Genomic DNA, 24098 nt, shown 5'->3' with positions numbered 1-24098 from the left:
ATGGGCACATATTCCATCCACTTCCGGCCTCTCTGAGTTCATCTCTTGCCACTTCTAGCATTCTAGTTAGTGCCTTGAGAGTACATGGTTCCCCCAGCCCCCACTGTGCTTTTTCACAAGCAATTCATAATGCCTAGAATTCTCTCATTTCCTCTCCAACTGGCCTCATCCAACTCCTGCTACCAACTCTGGAAATTCTCCTTTGACTTGTTCAGTATGTGTTAGGTATCCCCATCTGCCATTATCAGTATCTATTTGTTCCAGTGAAAGCATCTGTAATATTTTTTTTTTGCTTATCTCTTTGGACCATGAAATCCTCCAGGAAATGTGCCATGCCGGGCCTTAGCAAAGAATTGACCCAGTCAACTGTATATATTCTGCCCAAAGTAGACTTTCTGGAACAGTCTCTTTTTCAAGAGGTTCATTGCTATGGAATCTGTGGCACTGAAAGCCCCATTATGGGCTGCTATGAGTTAAAGGAGGCAAATCCAGGGCTGTACAAGGAGCTGATAAATCAGAAGCAAGAGCAGAACTCCTCCTATCATGCGTTTGGATATGCAGCAGCACTATTGACTCAGTACAGCCAATGCAGAGGTAGACTGAGCAGTCAAAGTTTGGTTGTTGATGCAGAAGTTAAAAGTTGGGGGCATTGGTGATGAGAAGACCTGGGATGAGCAGTAATTCTGAAGAAATAGAGGCCACAAATAAAGAGCTTGGATTTTATTCTGTTGGCAACAGAAGCCAGGAAGAGAATTTTGAATAAGAAATTGACATTGACATGGCTATATACATAGTTTTAGAATGATTTGGAGAAGTCCAGTCTGGAAACAGACAAATTAGTTTGAGGCCCAGTATGAGTTGATGGGGACATTGGGAACTAATGATTTTCTTCTATTTATTTAGTTTTTACTTTTGAAAAAAAAACTCAGTTTGTATAAATAAGCCTTTGGCCAATAAAAGACTTAGTTTATACAGGGTTCTATGCTCTTACAGTTGAGGCCTGAGGTATTTGAAAGCAGAGAATAAGTGGAGATTGCTTGAGTTCTGACCGGAAGTCTGTCATTTCCCATGTGACCTTTGGCAAGTCCCATACTCTGTGTGTTCCAGTTTTACCATCTTCTTCACAGAAAGAATCTGAATGCTCACCTCATTCATTTGTGCTAAGCATCCAATAACACAGCGCATACCAAGTGCCCATTTCATAGCTTGGCATACAATAAGTGGCATTCATTGATCAACATCCATGAGAGTTCCCTTTGTTTAGTGATTATCCAGGACCCACTTTGGGTGGTTATAGCCTTACAGAGAAGGCTCAATGTTTTTGTTCTGGTAATTGTGAGACTTAGGTGACTTGGGGATATCAAAGCTTCAGTATTGGAACTGGGCTTAGATAAGCCACACCTATAACATAGTAGAAGCAGGATAACATGATAACTCAATTATACTAAGATTCTGATTGATCAGTTTCTCGCTCCTTTCTCCAAAGTTTGACACAGCCTTTTCAGCGATGTCACCATTAAAGCTATCTAAGGAGAAATCAAAGAGAAGCTTTCTTCATTTTTATTTTCTCCTGACAAATCCCCTTCTTGGCTGAAAGTTATGATTCACAAACTTTTCTCTTTCTCGTGCCTTGCCAGAAGTCATAGACAGACTTAAAATGCCTCCCCCTGTGTATAGACCAGTGGTTTCTCCTGAGTTTGCCCCTCCAGAGTGTCTCCAGCTGATGAAGCAATGCTGGGCCGAGGCTGCAGAACAGCGACCAACTTTTGATGAAATATTTAACCAGGTAATTACTATTAGCATAATCACTGCTCGGTAGTTAGTCTCTCTGAGACTAAACTCACTGGGTCCTTATATTGTGCACAGGGCTTCCTTTCATAAGGGGAAAAGGTCATTTCACTTTCAAAAGCAGCCCGGGACTGGCTTTGAGGTCCTAAAGCCTGGAACATCACTGGCACATCCTCTACAGCCTAAGGCTTAGTTCTGGTGCTTCTGTGCCTGACTAACTTTTCTGAAGCACCCAAATCTGCTGGGATCAGCCTGTCAATGATGGAATTGAAGCACCAGTCATTTGGAAGAATTAGTACTGGAATTGTTGCCATGAGTATCCTGGGCACATGTGATACTCACATAGCTATGTTTCTATAAAAGTTTCTAGGGAACTCTAATGAGGACACTATTAAACATCTAAATGTTAGATGATGCCAGGTTGTTTTTGTAGGCTCAGAAAAAAAAATAGAAGGTTTCTTAGGTTCCCTGAGAGCTACTGAAAAGAATGGGTACATGAAAAGTGATAACCCCTCTCCTTAAGATATGCATTTCTAAAGAGTCTGATCCAGGAAGAGGATGGAAGAAAAGACAGAGTTCCTCTGTGAGTGCATGTAATTTAAACTTTGTTCACTTGCTTGATAGAGAAATTGTGGATGTTCCCCATGAGTGCTATGTCAGCTCCGGAACAGAAGCATTTGAGCCTGGCTAGGGTCCAGCCCTGAGCTGCCTTATGACTGGCAGGTATGTGAGGCAGAAAAAGAGAAAGACTTTGACTGAAAGCCTGAAAGGTTCCTGCTTTTGAAGTCATCCGTGTCCTCCAGCTAACAATACTTCCATTAGTCTGGCTGGAGTTCTTGAGGACACTCTAACAGATGTTCAATGGTATGGAAAAAGCAAAGGACCATAAAGGTCACATTTCTAAAAACTTATCATGAGGCAGGAGCAAAAGCCATTTGTCCTTGTGTCGATGCTGAAGATGTTATTTCAGAAGGCAGCAGAGAAGTCACTGATAGACAGGAGTGCCCATCATGCGACTCTCAAACAAAACATTTCTGGGGCTCCCTTCACTAAAATGCTTTACTGAAGTTTATTCTGTCTGATGACAAGAGTAACTTTCTTTCTTATTGCATCTAATACAACTTAAATGCACGAGATGAAAGAACTTCTCTAAGTGAGGCTAGAGGGGGAGCTCAGCGGATTCAAACTGGCTGATGGATTTTGATGGACTTGTAGATGTGCACAGAGTTCAGAAAGAGCCTCTTATTCTCCACTTTGGGACATGGAGTTCTATGCAGAGCACTTGTGGCCATGTGGAATGAAGTTTGTTGGGCAGTCCCTTTAATGTCTACTCAATAAAGCCACTACCAATCTTTTCTGGTTATGTTCATGGTGACTAAAGCACCATGGAGGATGCTACCCACTCATGAGTCAAATGCTCATGTTAATAGGCTGTTTGTAAATGCATAAGGTCCCAAGAGAGTATATTGAACATTCACACCAAGCAGTTACCTCTTGAGTATCAGGGAGCACAGGACAAAGTTGCCTGAATGTCTACATGACCCTGACTGATATGAAAGTTAGGTGCTAGATGGAACCATCTAGTGTTAGATCCCATGATAAGCAGTAGAGGAACATCTTTCTATGTTATATTTTGAACACTCTTAGTCAAGATCCTCTTTGATGACACTGTATCATTTGCGGATAAGGGTGATTTTATAGGTTGAAAACTTGAATGATAAAATGTAAGTCCCTGCCTTCTTTCTCCCTCTTATGTTACCCACAATTGACTTGGGCTCTAAACCAGATCTTGTTTTCTTGAAAGTGGCTACAATTATGATAGCATTTCAGAAGTGAAGGAGGTTACTCTGAACCCCTGTGCTCAGATTTGAAAGAACCAGAAAAATTGGGGGAACTCTTTTGGTGCTAGGGGTGGAAAGTGCTCTTTGAATGCACCGGGATGACAATAAGACTGGATATCGACTTCTCCTATTTATATCTGGGCTCATTTCTCCTGGTGGAGGGAAAAGGTGGTTTGCTCCATTATACTGAGTTTGGAACCCAAGCAGTCATAGGCTTCTTTTTCCTTTACTTTCAGTTTAAAACTTTCAACAAAGGGAAAAAAACTAATATTATTGATTCTATGCTCCGGATGTTGGAGCAGTATTCTAGCAACTTGGAAGATTTGATCCGGGAACGGACTGAAGAACTGGAAATTGAAAAACAGAAAACGGAAAAGCTTCTAACACAGATGCTACCACCGTATGTGCGAATGCCCAAGGAGTGTAAATGCTTGTCACAGTGTGCTCCATTTTAAAAATGAAGAAAAAGTTACTCACCAACTAACTGTTCCCTCCCTGTCCTTCACCCTTCCACTCTATTCCCAGTGGCTTCGAGTCACACCTTCAAATCAAAGTAGAATTGGAAAGCGAGAAAGCAGAGCGTGCATCCCAACTCCCTTCTTTCTGTGGAACATGATGGTCATTTCAGTTTTGGCGTAGGACATGATTTTTCTATATGTCACTTTGTGACAGAGCCAAGAAGTTAGCCAATTTAAAACAAAATGAAACGGGCATCTTTTTGAATCCCCATAGGAAAGAAACAGGCCTGTTGTTTCCAGTAGACTTTCTCCCTTATCTGTGGCTAAAATTTCCATTTCCTCCCCAAGTCGTATGCTCATTAATAAGGTCATTGTTGAACTAACTCATGGAAAACTTATCACCTTGGAACAGTCCTCAAAGAGAGAGGGTAAAGTAGAAGCCCCAGGAGCTGAAGACATTCCATGGGGACAGAGACCAGATCTTTCTTATCTAGTACCTATCTCATCAGCACCTGACACATTGTTTGTACTCAATATATACTTGTTGAATAAGTGATCTCTTTAATGCTCTGTCCAGATGAAACTCTTTCCCATTATCTAGCAGTGATGTTTTTTAGTGACTTTGTGTCTTAGAGGGAGGCTAATCTTTTCTTAGGAATAGCGGTTTCTCCTTTTCAGATCAGTTGCTGAATCCCTCAAAAAGGGCTGTACAGTGGAACCTGAGGGATTTGACTTGGTCACCTTGTACTTCAGTGACATTGTGGGCTTCACCACCATCTCAGCCATGAGTGAGCCCATTGAAGTGGTGGACCTTCTGAATGACCTGTACACACTCTTTGATGCCATCATTGGCAGTCATGATGTCTATAAGGTATGTTAATTAGCCGACTAATGCTTTCTAGCATGAAACTTTTTACATGGGATTTATTTACCTGTAGTCCAAAATTGAAGGATGTGTTTATAGAATGTTGTCTTTTAGGAACACTCTTAGTCAAGATGTTTTTTAGAATTATGACTAAGAAACGGTTAAGACAAGGAGACCTATTGGACTGAGAATAGGTTAAGATGGGGAGACTCACTGCAGGTCATTGGATGAATCTAGATGACAGAGCAAATATTTTGCTAGTTAATGAAAAGGATATAGAAATATTGGCAATTTTCTCATAGTTTATGGCTGCTACAGAGTACATTTTGGTAAAGTTTGTGTTGATATGATACATGTTGTGAACATTTTTATCTTCTTGTTAGTTATTGTTTTTAGAAAAGAAGGAACATAGAATTATACCAGAGTACTCTAACAGATGAGACTTTTGGGGATTGATAAAGGGTAACCCAAAGTATATCTATTGATCTGAAGTTTGAGGAAGTATCCATTCCCCATATCCCTTTACTCCAGCCTAGTTATGTTCTATTTTTAAAAATAATAAAAGGTTGCAGAATATGAGAGATGACACATGACTCCTTTCGTCCTTTTTGGTACTACAATTCTATACTATTATTCTTTGTACGTGGTATATTTATTGTCTATACGTACAAAATGACTAAAAATATCTAGTAGAGATATTTCCATGTTGTGAAAAACATGGATATTTGTCATATTAGAAGAAAAAGACGTGGCAAGTATTCCAAAGTTTAAATAACTCTTATGTCCCAGGATCCATGGAAAAGCTGGAAAATGAGTGGTTTCATTTATTGGATCCTTCGCAGCAGTCTCAAATGGTTCAGTTCTCAAATCACATTGGGCAGTGTATTTATCTCAGATTAGACAGGTAGAGACCCTGAAGGCTAAACTATGCAATCTAAGTAGGGTTCAGAAATAGACATCATACCTGTCAATCAGCAGGAGCTGCAAAGTAATCAAGAGATGCACATGGAAACCACTGTGGAGGAAAAATCTATGGAATCGGGCTACCTGTCTAAACTTGTTGAACTCAAGAAGCCTGAAGAGAAAAACAAATCGCTGAAAGCTAATTCAGTTGAAACTAAAATCAAAGATGATTCAGCATGGGCCGTAACACAGCCACTAGTTTAATCAATCCAGCTGATTCTGCTCAGGCAAAATCATTGGGGGTCCTGGGGATGAGGCCATTAGCTATTTTGGTACTTCTTGGCTGTAGTACAGAGTTAGTTGACTGTTTTTAAGGTGGAACAGGACTGTCTGAATCCAAAAATGGGATCTAAATTTTCGGGCTTGTTTATTAAAAAGAACACAGGCAACGGAAATAAAATTGAACTATCAGTGAGTCACCAAACCTGTGGGTATTTTCATTTTCCTTCTCTGTAAAAATGGAATCACCTCCCCCTGGAACTTGATAATCTAAAATGGATGTGAGAAGCCTACTGCAGAAGTCTGTGACTTGTTTGCACATTCATCCCTTCAACTGCCCCATCTCAACCGGATCCTTTTCTATGCCCTTGCTTCCCTTGAACCGTTCTTTGATTGATGCGTCCCATAATTCCTCATGGCCATCTACACTCTAATTCTCATTTGAGCCAGATTTTGTGTTCTTTTGATGTTCTCAGATCATTAGGTTCTCTGGGGTGACAGCTTATCAAAGCTAAATGGTTAACTACCATGCTCTGATAATGGCCAGCCACTAGCATACCATACCTGCATAGCATTTGTATTATAATTGTTCCTTCTTTTGTTCACTCTGTCCTGTTCATTTGACAGCAGTAATCTTCCTTCCTAATGATACCAGTGTTGGGAGACTGAAAGGGAGAACACCGAAGTAAAAGTCCTATGCGCAAATGCCCAGATTATTAGTTATTTAGAAAGTCATAATGTGAGCTCTATTGCTGAATCCTAAACTTCATTTTCTGGAACTGAATAATAACCATCCTAAGACTTCAGGACATACTTTTTGTTGGTGTTGGTGTTGGTGTTGGTGATGGTGATGATGATGGTAATGGTGGTAATGGTGATGATGATGGTATTGGTGGTAACTGATTACCCTTACTGCATGTTATCTCCACCTGACCAGTTTTAAGTGCTTTGATGAACATTACATCATTTAGTTCTAAAAATCCTATGAGGTAGACATTGAAATTATCTTATTTTAAAGATGGACACACTAGATGGAGCAAAAAGGAAATAAGTGATTTGCCCCATGATTGTAAGTGGTGAATTTGAGATTCCACCCAGGCCAGTCTGTCTCCAGAATTACATTGATTTTTAGGTGTAATCAAACACATAGTAAGTCAGTCTGATTGGCATACTTGACTGAAGTCCTTTCAGTTTGATTTGAATTTACCTGAAGAGCTTCTACATATGAGGTATCTAGAAGAATGAGCATACTCTATGGGGAAAATGATGAATAGGGACCTGTTTTCTGCAGAATAGTCAAAGGCCAGAATTATTGCCTGTCTTGGTCAGGGTTTTATTGCTGTGAAGACAATATGACAGGGGAAACATTTCATTGGGACTGGCTTACAGTTTCAGAGTTTCAGTCCTCTGTCGTCATGATGGGAAACATGGCAGCCTGCAGGCAGACACGGTACGGGAGAAGGAGCTGGGCGTTCTACATCTTCATCCAAAGCAAACCAGGAGTAGACTGTCTTCTGCAGGTGGCCAAAAGGAGGGTCTCTTCCTCATGGAGCAGAGTTTCAGCACTAGGAAATTTCAAAGCCTACCTCCACAGTGACACACTTCCTCTAACAAGGCCCCGCCTATCCCAACAAAGCCACACCTCCTAATAGTGCCATTTCCCATGGGCCAATCATATTCAAGCCTCCACATCATCCCTCAATGATATAGCAATTGGAGACGAGGGGGTGATTGGTGCGGAGAGACTCAGTTTTCCTAACACAAAAGACTTGTGAAATTGACTGTAATATTAGCATGGACAAGTAGAGGGCCCAGACCCTTTTTTTCTTCCTTTTCCTTCCCTGTATTTCCCCCAGAGCTGCCCATTTACCTAAAATTAGCTGGAGAAGAGGCTCTCTCTCTGACAGTATTTTGGGTACTTTTTCCCCGAATAATTTGCCTGGGGCATCTCAGGGGCAGTGCCACTTTTTTCATACAGAAATTCATTGACCTTGATATTTTCCTAGAGTCAATCAATAGCCTTTGAAGTAGCTATATTTACTTCAGGATCCCTGGTTGTGAGGCCTATGCATCAGTATCTTAGTAGAGTTCCTTAAATGATTCTGGTGGACAGCTAGGCCAATGAATTATTGACAGACCCACCCTGCCTCCCTCACTTTACACATGTGGCTTCTATCAAACTCCTAAAACCCCACAGAGGAAAAGGTAGCATGAAGATGTTACTTGCTTGTTAATCCTACTTTTTATAATTCCCAGGTAGAGACCATTGGAGATGCCTATATGGTGGCCTCAGGCCTCCCAAAGAGGAACGGCAGTAGGCATGCAGCTGAGATTGCAAACATGTCCCTGGATATTCTGAGCTCTGTGGGTACCTTTAAGATGCGACACATGCCAGAGGTGCCAGTCCGGATTCGAATAGGTCTGCACACAGGTAACAGAAGCTAGTGAAAGCAACAGAAACCATTTCTATATGCCTCAAGGAAGACTTAGAAGAGGAGGAAGAAATATGCAGATGTCCTCTGATAGTGGACAGCTGGATTATCCTGTTGTCCAGAAATGCTCCACTTCTTTCTGCCTAGCCAGACTTTCTTCTTTCCTCTCCCTCAACCACTGCACCACAGATGCTGCAGCCTAACCTCATTCCGCATCACCGTTTCTTTGTGCTATGCTAGAAGACCACCGAATATTTGTGATGTTTAAGATAATATAATTATTCAAAAGCATTTTCCTCCTGCACTCATCCCCTCTTAAATAAATGTCTTCAAGCCCTTCCCCCCCATCTTTTTAAATTGAACTACTGTATACCTGTTGGTGACTGTAGGCAATTTGTTTCTTTATTTTATAAACATATTTTTAGAACTTAAAATATAATTATACCGCTTCTTTTTTAACACTATGGTTCCCTTAAGAAAAATATGTGTGTCAGCTTCTCTGATGACATTTTCACAGGAGGGTCTCATTTGGTCCTCAGACTCAACAAGTCTAAAACAGAATGATTTTCTTTCCCTATCAATGCCCTCTCTCCTGTGTTTTATATTTAATTTAGTGTTACTGCCAGTGAGTTAATTATAATCTCAGAAGTTATTCTTGACTCTGTCCTCCCTCTTAACTTCAGTATTGAATCAACTACTTGGTTTATTTTATTTTATTTTATTTTATCTTATTTTATTTTATTTATTGTATGGGTGTTTGTGCCACAGTGCTTGTGTCAAGGTCAGAGGACTATTTATGACACTTAGTTCTGTCCTTCTATCATGTCAGTTCTGAAACACAAACTCAGGTTGTCAGACTTGGTGGAAAGTGCCTTTACCTTCTGAACCATCTTGCCAGCCCCAGCTACCACTTTTTAAAAACTTTTTGTCCTTTTAAACATTTCTTGAGACTGTTTTGTGTTACCTTGTCAAAGACTCCTCAAGTCTAGGCACCAGCATTTCTTTCCTAGATTGAACATTGTACTAGCATCATTTTGCTTCCTCATTTGCCTCTATTTATCCTTTCCATAGCATCAGTGGAATCCACATTGCCTTGTTTGTATAGCCATTAAACATTAAGCTCTAAAAACAAAAAAACCCCAAAAACCCAAACAAACAAACAAACAAACAAACAAAACTCGTTAAGCTGTTTGCCGCCGGAACCATATCTTATTCATATATTTGTGTTGAAAGCTTCATATATAGCAACTGATCACTCTTTTTCCAAAACAAAAATGAAAAACATCATTCGGTACCCTAATTATTTCAAATATAACATTTAAATTGTCAAACTCTCTTTTCCAACACAAACTTAGAGCCCCATGCCAACTTAGTCATGGACTGCCGACAGGTCCGTTGGGTCTCTTTCATAAAGTAAGTGTTTTAGGTCCCCACTTTGGCTGCCTACTTTATCACATCACCTCCTTTCCAAAGCCTTGTGTTTGTTTTTATGACAGCATATGCCTAAAAGCTTTTCTATAAGGTTACCCATCCCCTTCAATGCATGCAATACACTGACTAGAGAGGAAAAAAAGACACAGATATTCTTCATATCACCGTTGCTCAAAATTTTCTAGTGGGCCAAGGCCCTTATTTTGTAAAACCCATTTACCTCAACCTGATACCTTTCCCCAGATGCATGAATTGGTAGAATGTTTTCTCTAAGAGTTCCCCAAATGTCCACGTATGTTGAAATCCCAATCACAAACCTTTGATGTATGGCTCTTTCCCCCGTAACTGAATTCCACTCACCTTACAAGAGTCTGGGCAAGCCTGTCTATAGGAAACTTCTGCACTGAGTCAGGTCCGAAAAACCATCTCCACATCTTCAGTTCATACTCCAGTTCTTACTTTACAATTTGCTTGGCCTCAGCCACATTGTCTTGCACTGTTGCTTCCTTGCCTTCTGCTTGGCAGTCTCTTCTCTTCATTCAGATGTGAATATCTGATGTAATTTAGACCATACATTATTTATTTTTGAGTCCCCATAGTGCCTACCATGGTACCCTAGTAGTTGCTACCGAATGAGAAAGACATGAATAAAATGAATATATATATAATTGATATATGTGCATATTGATATATATATATCAATTTTTCTTATTAGTAGTAGAAAAAACTTTGGAAGCAAAACAATGACTTTAATTCAGGAAACAGCATAGATATAATGAAAAATTTAAACATAGAAAGAGCAAAAATCACCAAGGTACAGATTAGGGTCTTTCTATTGACTGTTGAGCTCATTTTTCTGCCTACCTGCTGAAGTTGTCTTTTTCCTCAGCTATCTTGAACATGTAACACAGCCATACTAGTGTGAGAACAAAAATTCCTGCAAGGGCAAATGGGAAATAATTTTAGATCATCTCTGTACACTGTTCTTCCACACCCCTACCACAGATAATGAAAAGTCAGCTCTGCTTGTTTACACATTTTCTGATTCTCTGAGCAATAATTCTCTTCATTGACACAGTTGGGAGGTGGGCTGTCTTCTCACTCGTATGCCCAGGAAATGGTCACGTTTTCCCCCTACAACAAACTTATTTTGGATCTGGAGTCCTTGTTCAGACTTTTCTGGTTTGATTTTGATGTTTCTTTATCCTTGCTGACAGATATCAGCATTTGGAGTAGAACTCTTACAGGAATAGAAGTGTAAATCAGTCATGTCTAGAACATAGTAAATTCACTTTCTTGTAGACCAGCGCTCATTATTCAATCACCAGTCTTCCTTTAGATTCTAGAGCAATGGTTTGATGGAGGCTTTGGTTCATCTACTAAGCCAGCCACCTGCCTGTGTGGCTCTCCTATTAGCATTGAATGTCCACCTGCTGACTCCAGCCCCACTCTTCTGCTGTTCAACAGGGCCTGTTGTTGCTGGAGTGGTGGGCCTTACCATGCCTAGATATTGCTTGTTTGGTGATACTGTGAATACAGCTTCTCGAATGGAATCAACGGGGCTACGTGAGTATTGTAGATAGCTCGGGTGAGGCCATCTTTCCATTGGGATAGTGATTCTTCAAGAGTGGAGAAAGAAAATTGGGTACTCGGTGCTTTAATGTTTTTTTTTAAGAAAAAGGAAAGATAATTCGAGACAATTAAGGTCTATCACACATTTCCCTGGTCTCTAATAGCAAACCAGTAGGGGGTGATGTTGGACCGAACATGTCCCTTAGCTTGTTCTGGAAATAAAGCTGTAGCTAAGTGCCACTGAAACAACCAGTCAATTTGATCAAAACAACTTCAAAAAGACTTTTGGGCAAAAGAAAGAATTGGCCAGCCTGGTAGGTGTGAGGGAGTCATGTAGAGAAGAGAACTAGGTAACAGACTGACATTTTCAGTTTTCAACTAGTTTGTAAAAGCACACGAGCCAGCTGCCTCTCAGCTGGCTACTGCTGCTTGCTACTCGAGTCTAATTTTTGAACTGGTTAGGTCTCCAGGAGTTCCTGGTTTTATCAAATAAGCCCCTAGAATTTAGCTTGTGATAATTCTACAATCCAAGGAACTTGAGGTTCAAAAATAATTAATTCCAACCTGCCTGTATGTAAAATCCTTAGCTTCTATCAAAAATGGTCATAGTAACAAGGATTCTACTTCTGCTTCCTCCTTTATTTGCAAAGAAAACTGTACAAATCATTCCGTCACTTGTCTGCTACGGGCAAGATGCCTCATCAACTATTTCCTGACCACTCACTGTCTCTACTGAAATACAGTCAACACCATAATGTTTTTTTATTTATATCATGGTTGAGGAAAGCAAATTCTCCACGCTGTTATAAGAAAAACATAGAGAATAGAATTGAACCCTATGTACAGTTCTTGGAGTTTTTTTTTTAAGTGAATGAAAGAGATCATTTAAATCAGTAGCAGCCCTGGCCTTTGAGATGACGAAGCAAGACAAGCTTCTCCTTCAGCTCCAACTTCAGCATCATACTGACCCTAGTTTCTGATGTTATGGTGGCCTGGAGCACAGCTGGCAGTGCCCTGTACGACCCCACTCCACATCATTCACATACAGAAACAGGTTTATACAATGGGTCCAGTCTTAACCGATCAACCTAGGCTGTGCAGCCATGACTATGAGGCAGCACGGAACTTAGAAACTGTTTTCAAAATAAATTTTCTGGCATCTGGGAAAGTCTTTAACACCCCACCCCTCCCCAGATATGGCAGAGGCCATGGAAGTGGTCATCCAGGGACACTGTGTGCATATGACTGGGCCTATGACTTTATCTTGAAACGCAACCCAATATAGAGTGAAAATGGTCATGGGTCTGCAATGCAGAGCTGGCACAGTGCTTAGGACTGATGTAAGCTTTGTAGAAGGCTGAAGTCACATTCTGGTCTGCACTTGGGAAGACTCCACACATTACACTTTGCAAATGGAGAGCTGAGAGCAGAAATTGAATGCTGAGATTTGGGCAGCATCTTGTCTAGTGGTCAGGCAGGAAGAGAAAGTGAATGCACTGAATCACCCACAGTAAGTGTTTCCTGAGCCCAGGCTTGGCATTGTGTGGGATACAAATAAGCATGCTCTCGTGATGTCTGTGCATCGGAACCTGGTCATTGTGCTTTTCTAAAGGCTTATGACTTTGAATGGAATATGCAGTAAGCTCCACCACTAGTGAAGGTCTGTTAAGAGGTAGCCTCTGACCTGTTGGATGTGACACTAGGGTGTGTTACCTAGTTCTTAATAAAAAAAATCAATTTTGTCAGTCTCTCCCTTGTATCCAATGAAATAGACTGGGATTCTTGAATGGAGGTAATAAGGGACTTACAAGGGATCCTCCTTAACATGTTAGACAGTGGTTAGAATCACCTTTTTTTTTTAAAGCTATGTGCTCCACTGCATAGGCAGGGTTAGCCTACTTCAATACTTCCTGAAGAGCTGAGGCTAATGGAATGACACACAGGGGGAATGGATACACTTCCTAGGGATGTGGTTTTAAGGAACAGGACAACTGTTTTTGAGCAGAGGCTTTGGATGAATGTGCACCAATAGAAAAGAGAAACAAATGCTACTGAGCTGTTAAAGGAATATCCTGTAAATATACGCGATGAAGGTGTCCTGTTCTGTGCACCTATGTCTTCCTATTCAGATTGTAGCCAGCTTCTGCAAATACCTATGAGAACAGATCTTGAACTTTTACTTAAGACTCAATGTCAACAAGTTGTCAGGTCACACAGTGACAATTGTCAGGAAGCTCAAGGACCTTATCTGAGAGAACCAGTGGTTAGTTTTCAGAAAAGAATTACAATTCGATCGTAAATGAATTCTGAAAGATCTAGTTACCCAAACGTAAGTCTCCTAGCTCATGTTGGAATACATGTCTAGAATAAAAATACTCATGCATATTTATGTCTGGAAGCACTTACTGCTCATTTAAAAAATGTTAGCATTGTCTGATACGCACAAAATACTGACTGATAGAAAGAAGTTGGGATACTTCTCACTGATGTTTTAAATGTGATAATACTAAGAGATGGCTGTCAGTGTACCTCTTTTGGAAAAGACACCTTTTTATATAAAGTAGGATTATATAGATCTGGAGAATTCAGCCTTAAGAACAACCCATGTAACAAGCTGCTGAAGGGAAACTTCCCTCAGAGGAAGAGACATTGTAGCTGAGAGCACAGTGGAGGTTGTTGCTTTCTCCTTCTCAAGCTTTGAGTTAAATTAACACCTTACTATTGCATGACCTTTCATCTGAGATGACCTCTAAAAGGCTGACCAATGCTACTGTTAATGCCTTCTTTGGGGCTGATGAGGTCATCGCTCCCCCCCTCCTCCTTTTACTCAACTAGGACTACAGCTCTTGCTCCCCCCCCCCGCCCCCAGCCTCTCTCTTTCTAAACTTTTCTGAGAGCTTCCTATATTCTGAAGTGGGGACATTCATCACACGGTTCATGTCTTGTTGACTTTACCAGTGAGAAAGGAGCCAAAGCGATGCTTCCCCTTCTTTTACAGCATACCGAATTCATGTCAGTCTCAGCACAGTAACAATTCTTCGGACTCTGAGTGAAGGCTATGAAGTAGAGCTTCGTGGAAGAACAGAGCTCAAGGTAGAAACACCTTTTGTTTGAGGAGCCAAACCTCTTGGACACACCTGTGCCTTGAGAGGTCATGGTCTGTTGAAAAAGCTCACAGGGAGGCTGAGACTTGGAGGTACATGTTGGACAGATTCTGGAATTCCATTTGAGGTTTCTTTGTTCTTCTTTTTCTTTTTTAAATATTAACCTCAAATGGGATGTGAGAGACTTGAAAATCTGCTTTATTTTTTTTTAAGAATGTAAGTTATATTTTTCTATTCAGAAAAACTGTTGAGAATTTGGTTTAGTAATGTGTTATGCTATTATTTTGATTGCCTAATTTCCATTTTATTTACTATTTGGCACTGCTGAACATAGTCACAGTATTGGTAAATTTAGATTTTTCACTTAGCCCACTCAGTGACTGCCTTTGATGACTTATTTTTAAGTCACACCATTGGCCCAGCATATACACAGGTCTTTCTCCAAGGCCAGGGGTTATCAAAGAGGGGAAGGGTTGGTACGGATTCTGCTTCTATGAAAGACAAACGTTTAATATGATCTTTTCTCTGCCAAGGCTATTATTATTTGACCTGGAAATTGGCATGAGGATAATTCACCCTCCCTTTGGGAATTTCTACTTGATTTTCTTCATTTCCTTCTAGCTTTGAGGTCTTAGGTGTGAGACTCCAGGAATCTGATAATCTAACTTGCTCATTTTAAGAAAAAGAGTCAAGACCCAGAAAGACAAAAGTCTTTTCACAGGATAACATTGTCCCTGACTAGCAGAACCAGGCCAGATCTCAAAAAGTCTGAACTGCTTCCATGACACCATGGTATATGAAGATGATTTTAAAGTGATTATTCATGGGAAGAAGCATAAATGGGCAGTAAGAGGGTTCAGCTTGTTCCTCTCATTGGCATGCTTTCCCCTAATGGTGGTGATTGTCATGTAAGTAGATTTTAGGAGTTAAAGATAGGAGGGCTTAATGCTAGTCAATCACCTCTTTTTCTACCTCATATTGCATCAGCTCTTCCAATAGATGGTTAATACCTTCTGGCAAGTAGGATGGTGCACTTACAGAGGGATAGAAGCTTTTCCTCACTTCTGCAGAGAACTCACACAATGACATGATGGGGTAGGGTTATTACATGGGCAGCAAATCAGATCGCTCAAGGCCTTTGTGATTCTACTGTACAGTCTGTCATTTCCCAGCCGTGAGGCACAAAGGCAGCTTGGTTCCCTGAAGCACTTTTCTCTGTATTGCTGGGTACAGAAATCTCACCTAAAAGCCTAAGAACGGAAGAGCTCTCACTTTTAAAACTGGGGGAAAAAATACTGGCCATAGTTCCATGGGTTGGTTGCTTGTTTGTTTGTTTGTTTTATTGCCCTATAGATTCTAGACAGGAGCAGTCACATCTTTAGGAGTTTCAAGTACACAGATGAGGCTAAGCTTCGAAAGAGCCCTTTGTAACCTGAAGTTTCCCCCATCTCTGGGAATTTTTGGAAGATGGTTACAGTAAATGTGAGGAAGAACTGCTTTTTAAATGCCACACTAGTACCTGGTTTTTAGAGTGGCAGGAGCCTCATGAGGAAGACATAGTAAGAGTGAGATGTTGAAAGTGAAAGGAAGGAAAAAAGACAGCAGAGGAAAGGAAGGCATTTTGAAAGAAAAGAAGAGAAGACTCAAAGGAAGAGCATAGGAAAGCCCCCCTGGCTGGGGATTTAGCTCAGTGGTAGAGCGCTTGCCTAGGAAGCGCAAGGCCCTGGGTTCGGTCCCCAGCTCCGAAAAAAAAAAAGGAAAGCCCCCCTGCCCCCTGGTTTCTCTTCATTCCACCTTCCACTGGAGTCAGAAATTACACATTGTAAAGCATGAGATGGGCAAAGGAGTTGTTGAGTACATCGGAGACAGATACCATATATGCCCAATCTGACTATATCACATAGCCAATCCATTTCAGAATGTTTTCCTTCCACATTTCCACTCTTCATCCACTCTGTTGTTGCTTGCCGTATGCAAGCTGTGATTTCAAAGCTGATGGCTACAAACATGTTTTCCTTCCAGCTTGAAATCCCTCCATTATAGCCTCTTTTCTTGAACTCCACCTTTGAATCCAGTAGCTATGTTCTTTCCTTACTACATTACCTTCTCTGGAGTGATGATTTTTTTTTCTATATTGTTTTTCTTAGTGGAATCGACACAGTATCTTAGATTGGGCAAGACAATAGAATATAATAATTACATGGGATACTCATAGTGATTCGGTGACTATAAAAAGAAAGAGATCAAATGAGAAAACTAAGGTTGCTTGGGAAAGGAATCATTTAAAGTTGAGAAGCTTGGCCTATTTGGAGAGTTGTCCCAATGCCCACGTAAATTCCTGCCATATTATACTGGCACCATATTTTCCTAATGCCTAAATAGACAGTTCTGGATTTTCAGTATTCTCTTCCTGATGGCTTTATTAAAATTTAGGACATTTTTATTAAGCCCTCCCTCAGCTGAGTTCACTTAAGTCACTGTTTCCTTGACAAGTTTGGAGCGTGTTGCAGAGACTTTTTCATATCAGTTCCATTTCTCAGAGAGTTTTACATAAACGTGCATTCTAAAACGATTTCCCTCAGCAAATGTAAGTTTTCATTGCTACAGGTGGACCTTTTTAGACTTTGTTTCTGGCACTACATAGTATTTGAGTCTCTGGTTCATAAATACTAGTATTGTTTTGTGATTTTTCTTCTTTTCCAATATCTTTTACTCCTTCTCTTAACCGATAACACACACACACACACACACACACACACACACACACACACACACACACACACACAGAGAGAGAGAGAGACAGAGAGAGAGACAGAGAGACAGAGAGACAAAGAGAGAGAGAGACAGAGATAGAGACAGAGACAGAGAGAGGGGGAGGGGGAGAGGGAGAGAGAGATGATCTAAGAAATGTAGATGTAATATTGTTAGATTTATGAAGACCAAGGTGTGTTCTCTAATTTTTGAGTGACATCAGACAATCAACTGCATCCTTTCCGTGTTTCTACTTGTCTACACAGGGGTGTGTTCTTACCTAAGATTACCAGAAAGCTCATTAGTCTCACACCTGTAAGATCCTAAAAACTGTCTTTTGGCCTCAGACATGTATGCCCTGTGACTCTTGTACACTGGAAAATCCATGTACCATGTAGTGTGGAGGGAAGGGGCATTGATAATTTTCAATCTGATAGCCTTGGGTTCAATTCTGTTATATTCAATTATTAACAAGCCACTCAGTGTCATGAACATCAGTGTCCCAAACTGTAGAATAAGATTGATAATAAGAAAACCTTTGGGCTGTAGAGATGGCTCAGTGGTTAAGAGCACTGACCACTCTTCCAGAGGTCCTCAGTTCAAATTCCAGAAACCACATGGTGACTCACACCATCTGTAATGATGTGATGCCCTCTTCTGGTGTGTTTGAAAACAGCTACGGTGTATAAAATAAATCTTAAAAAAGAAATATTTTTAAAAGGGATACCTTCAAGGATTTCTGTAAAGAATAAATAAGACAGGAGATGTCAAGTATCTTAAAAGTATTATTGTCAAAGCATGATGCTATTTTTCAGGTGGAGGGGGCGGATCCTCTGGGGCTTCTGGCTTTGGGGTGTGTTGAGGTGTGTTGCTCTACTGTTTTGTCTCTTTCTCTTTCTTCAGATTAGTGGAAGTGGGTATTTAAGCAGGGAGCCAGGATTCCAAAATAAGATTCTTGGATGAGCTCCCAAACTTCAGGGTACCCCCGGAGCTCCTTTACATCCTTTTTAATTTGGAAGCTTGCCCGAGTCTGTACACTTCCATATTCTTTTCCAAGTAATGGTTTGGGCATTGCAGAATGACTCTGGATCCACCCAACCTCTTCATAGTTTTTCTAGAAGTTAATGTGCTGTCCTAGTGACCTATAGATCTCAAGAGAAACAATTAAATGGCTAAGGGTTGGGTCCTCAAGTGTGAGTTCTAACAATATGAACCTTAGGAACTGTAAGTGCTCAAAGGTTAGGAATTTCCGTTAATGAAACTGTCTGATCATTTACTAAGCAACTATTCTATAAGACATTCCACAGTGAGAAAAAAAAGAAAGCAGACAATTAGTGTCTAATGTTTTAGAAAAGGTGACCTGGTAGTTGTTTTCTGTTAACTATTTTGTGATCTGTTTAAGGAGAAAACCATTTTCTTATTCAAAACTGTGGTATAGGAAGGATATAGTAAATAAAAGAATGAGTGATAGGGTACATTCTTGTCATTTTAGTCCTCTTTAGAAATCAGAAGACCACCAAACAGCCTTACTGTATGAAAGTTAGGGTTGGTTGCTTGTCAATTAATGCAACTTGGGATTTGCAGTACGTTTTTCCTACTTGCATCATGAAGGGTTTGTCTGAACCATATATTTTACAATCTGCTTAGAGAATATTAATTATATATGCTTATTTTATATGGCAATTGTCATTATTATTAAGGAAGGAATGGATATGGCTCTTTGTCTAAATAATTTTTTTCCAAATGAATTAGAGGAAATGAAAAGACAGCCAAAAAAAAAAAAAAACAATTGAAAGGAGGAGTGTAAAGCACAGTAAGAAAAAGTTTTACTAGAAAAGTGGGGGAAAATAGAGGGAGGAGATAAAGTCATCAAAGACATGCTCCTGTGGTGGTTAGCGTAGAGTTATGATCATTGTCTTCTAAGATCTGTGATTCTTAACAACCTACCAATTTGCCTATAAATGGAGGCATACTTGTGATGTTACTCTACTTAGAAAAACACCTTGTCATTAAAAATTATGCTGCAGACATATAGACTTCTCACAGCAACCGAGATGCCCCAGGCTTAAAAATCAAAGTTGTAAATCACATTTGTATTCTCCTCTGGGGTTTTATAATACTAGCTGTTGGATTGTAGAGCATAGAGAATGCATGTACTCTAAATGGAAAAGACAGTGGCTTGCTTAATGCCAAAAGATCAGTCTCAAAATAATAAACAGGACCCTCAGATGACCATGCAGATGTTTGCTCGCTTTGAAGTAAAAAATCCACATGCTGCCAAAGACGGAGCTGCCTAGTGATGAGTACACAGAATGCCTGAATGACAGACAGCTCAGTATGGTGTTCACTTTGAATCTGGAGCTCGTCTTGCCTTGGGTAAGGAAGCCATATAGAAAAGTGGGTAAAGAAATGGTAACAATGGGAGAACAGAGACTATTTTTGAGCTGAAATGAATGGTTATATCCTACTGACCAAATGATGCTTTTAGAAAAAGTGGCCACTACATGGTTAAATGTTTCCATATTTTCAATAAGGGTAAAGGCACAGAGGAGACCTTCTGGCTTGTTGGAAAAAAGGGTTTCACCAAACCTCTTCCTGTACCCCCACCAGTGGGCAAAGATGGGTAAGTGGAATTCATACTTAATCACCAGATTCCTTTCCTGTGCCCCACTTTGGCATCCTCTCTTTATCCCTATTTTGGTGTCTCCTGCCCCTGCAGGCAAGTGGGTCATGGCTTGCAACCAGCGGAGATTGCAGCATTCCAAAGAAGAAAAGCAGAAAGGCAGTTGGTGCGAAACAAGCCATAAGGTAATGGCCAGTGGGGAAACAGATTTCCCAAGCTGGGACTCCCTTTGGCACGTGTGCCAGTCTTAGACCTTACTTTTTTTTGGCAGAAGGTAGCACAGCTGGTTAATTTCCAAGCTGCACTGAGTTGGGTGAAAAACTTATCATGGAGATGCCTGTTTGCAGAGGTGAATTATACTCGAGGGATATTGGCTGCCATGGTCTGAGAGAGCCTTTTGTCTTCTACATTGATAACATGTTTGAAAACTAACAACTGTGACTTTTTTATCTAGTTATCAAGCAGGTGTACCTGTCTCCCATTCTTAAGCACATGGGTCATGTGGTTAGCCAGTGCAGGTCTCTAGAGATTTACATCCGTCTAAGCCATACAACAATAGCCCCCATTTCGTGGACCCATGCATTGGCATGGCTATATTGCCTGAGATACTTACATCATTTCCTCTGGAAACACTGCTTGATCTAAGCAAATTTCTAAGTGGAATTTCTAAGCAAAAATAAGACTATATATGTTCAATAGCTTGAATTCAGGATAACTCTCATTCCTTCTAGGATGAGATGAATTTGTAGGTGTAACAGCAAAATAATCATGACCACAAAATTACATCTGAGGGATATACTACTTTCTTATATTTCCTTCACCATCTTTTCTTTTTACTGTTTTTGTGTGTTTATGCACACACCCGTATACAGGTACACATGCACACATATACATGTGCAGGCCAGCAGTTGATGGTTGATGATGGCTGTCTCCTTCAGTTGTTCCTCACTTTCTATTTTGTGACAGGGCCTCTCACTGAACCACAAGTTCGTCAATTCAGCTAGACTGGCTGGCCAGCAAGCACCAGAAAATTTCCTGTCTCTGTTTTTCTAGCATTGTGTTTAGAGGTGCAAACTACTGCCCTCAGCTTCTTACATGAGTAATGGTGATCTGAGCTCAGGTCCTCCTGCTTGAATGGCAAGCACTTTACTGCTGAAGCCATCTCTCTCATTCCTTCTTTTCTGTATATCGATTTCTTATTCTCTCTCTCTTTCTTATGGGAAGAATCTTTGCCCCGAAAGTCCACTGCCCTCTCTACATGTCCTTAGGAAGTCATAAAAGTTTAAAGATATCAGAAGATTCTAAAGAAAATGTTAGAGTATCTCTGTATGCTTCTGATCTCTTGCTTTGTAGAATGTTCCAGAATAATCACAATCATAGTAAAATCTACAAAAGGCATCCACATGTTAGCATCTAGAGTGTGTCAACTCTCGGTTTCTGTCAAAAGAAAACCACAGTATATCTTCTTTTTTTGCCACAATCACAAGTACTATGTACTAGTCAAAAAGGTTCTGTTTGACAAGCATCTGATCTTGGCCTTTCAGTACCACCTCCTGATTCTCAACCGCCTGGGGTCTGGCTTGCTTCTTTCCTGCTGACCAACATAAGCAAATAAGCAGCTGGGACACACAGTCATCCAACTTCTGCAACATTCTTTCCTATGGGTTGGGAAACAAGGATACCACCAGTCACAGATTCAGTCTCTCCCTTCTTCCTTCCTCTTTTCTGCCCCCTCCCCTTGCTTCTTCCCCCTTTCCCCCTCACACCGCAGGAAAGGTTGGAAACTCTTGGAAGATTTTCCCCCTGAAACAGTGCTACAGACATTGAAGGCATTAGAGAAGAACCCGTCTACTCCTAAAGATGTCTTGGATTTTGCAGCAGAACACAGTGCAGCTGACTCATCACCATTGGCTGAGTGCTTGGTGGTGCTGTTCTGGCCTTAGACAGATGTAGCTTAGACTGTATACAAAACTTACCCATCTGGATCCTTGGTGGGTAGCCAGCACTGTGGCTATATAAAACATTGAAACCACAGGCCCAGGAGGGGATCCCACCTCTGATCCAAGCTTTATTTGTATTTGTGCTTTAACTATAATGTTAATTGAGCATTCTGACCTTGGTTGCCTGTGAAATTTACAAAAAGTCTCTAGAAAGGGCAGTACCCTTGACAAATTCTGGAAGGCTTCAAGAGTTCCCAGGTATCACACTTATTTCTCATTAAATGTCTTATATTAATGCCACCCAATGAGATCACTTTCTCTAGGACGTTTGCACACTTCTGTGAATTTACAGGCTTATCAAAAGAGACCCAATGTACAAAAGTCCCATAATGCCTGTGAATGTTCTGACTTGCTGCCAAACATCACCTGTACTATGGAGGGAAAACAAATTTTAATTAAGCCTTGTGTGATCAGTCAGTCACTAAAGATGGAAAGAAGTTATGAAAGAGGTCACAGCTTCAGTAGATTGGTTCCAGGGGCTGCCTGACAGGTATTGTTGATTCAATATCTTTCATCTTGTATCCTTAAATATTTGTAGCTTCCCAAACCAGCTTTTTCATCTTACCTCCTTACAAAAACTGTGGTGAATTTGAGATTGACAGGCCACTTCTTTTATTCCTGGACCACCTTTTGCAGAGTAAAAAGAAATTAGTTGTTCATAACTATCATCATAGACGTGAACTGAACTCTATGTTTAGAAGGACCTCACAGCTTCGTTTTGATTGGGACAGGGAAATTGAGGAACCTGGCAATTTTGAAGAACAGAGTCACAGAGGCAGGATTGGGACAACAGGGCAAACATGAATCTCTGAGAGATGGGTGGAATGAGTATAATGGTGGGAAAATCACTTTATACTTTGCCTTTTAAACCTTTTCCTTTCTTTTCCTTCCTTTTCCTTTTCCTTTCCCTTCCTTTCCTTTCCTTTCCTTTCCTTTCCTTTCCTTTCCTTTCCTTTCCTTTCCTTTGGGAGAAAGTTTTCTTATCCTTTGCTTTCAGCAGGAGAATTAGATTGGAGCTCCATGTGCATTAAATTAGCCTTTTCAGACTGGGTAGAAATCTAAGCTGTGTGTGTGTGTGTGTGTGTGTGTGTGTGTGTGTGTGTGTGTGTGTGTGTATCACAGTGTCTATAGAGGAACTCATTTAAATTATTCATTAGCAAATTAAAACTACCTGTATATTTGTCTTTTTTCCTTTGTCCAATATTTGTGAAAAATAAATCCTGTATTCATGCAAATCTGACAAATGTGATAATGAAATATTCATTTAAGGATTCAGGAAAGTTTAGCAATTCACTAATGGTGGTGGATAGAATTGGTCATATTAAAACCCTGTTGAAGGGGCTAGATAGAGAAAGTATGCTTACTATTTTCTCTTTCTCCTACCTAGATGGAAAGAACTCCAGCATTTGAATCTCCTCTTGACAAAGCAACGCTGAAGCTCATTACAGATCAAGATATTCTTCTTCTTGAGCAAGATATTAGTGAATGATTGTTCTTCTGAGGTTGCCTAATGTCCAGGGATGGGTCAAGCCTAGTGTACGGAGTCTCCTGAGAAGGAAATTTGCTCCTAGGTTTTGTTCATTACCAAGCTGTCACCAAAACCAAACCAAACAAAAGCAAAGCGAAAACCCCAAAACTATTTGAATACAAGAGAAATAGATGTGAAGACCCAGAAAGGGTATACACCCATCTCCCAGTTTAGTCATTCCAAAGTAGCATGGTTAACTTGGATGAAGAAAAAATGGTCTCTATTTTCACAGAAAGAAGGCACTACTTTGTTTTCCTTTTAATTTTATTTGAATTTCTATAAATTTTTTAGTGAGCATAACTAATAACTCAGAGACCATGAGATGAGATCCAGGGAAAGGGATAGCTGACTTCTAGCCTATGTCTGTAATGCCATGATATTAGGTAACTGGAATACATAGAGAATGGAGGGGAGGAAAAGAGCCTAGCTAACTGTGTTATCTGGATAACTGAAGGCTAAGAAGAAATTTCTCTTCTCACAACTTATTGTTCAAAATCTTTTCAAAAATTTTATTGTGTTTTTC

The 24098-nt window shown here is 40.3% G+C and overlaps 1 protein-coding gene across 1 annotated transcript in view; it reads left to right on the top strand.

Annotated features, from left to right (window-relative positions):
* The window catches only part of Gucy2f (guanylate cyclase 2F), a 97835-nt gene extending 74250 nt beyond the window's left edge, over positions 1-23585 (top strand). The window contains exons 12-20 of the mRNA NM_053831.2: positions 1638-1786; positions 3866-4029; positions 4766-4958; positions 8391-8565; positions 11465-11563; positions 14568-14662; positions 19959-20047; positions 20144-20232; positions 23435-23585. Of these exons, the coding sequence (NP_446283.1) occupies positions 1638-1786; positions 3866-4029; positions 4766-4958; positions 8391-8565; positions 11465-11563; positions 14568-14662; positions 19959-20047; positions 20144-20231 (1052 nt within the window). The 3' untranslated portion in view covers position 20232; positions 23435-23585. The remainder of the gene's footprint in view (positions 1-1637; positions 1787-3865; positions 4030-4765; positions 4959-8390; positions 8566-11464; positions 11564-14567; positions 14663-19958; positions 20048-20143; positions 20233-23434) is intronic.
* Positions 23586-24098: the final 513 nt, after the last annotated feature.

The sequence above is a fragment of the Rattus norvegicus genome, chromosome X, assembly GCF_036323735.1.
Source record: "Rattus norvegicus strain BN/NHsdMcwi chromosome X, GRCr8, whole genome shotgun sequence".
Classification (NCBI taxonomy): domain Eukaryota; kingdom Metazoa; phylum Chordata; class Mammalia; order Rodentia; family Muridae; genus Rattus; species Rattus norvegicus.
The sequence above is the reverse complement of the archived record's forward strand: the minus strand, read 5'-3'. Positions and strand labels throughout refer to the sequence as shown.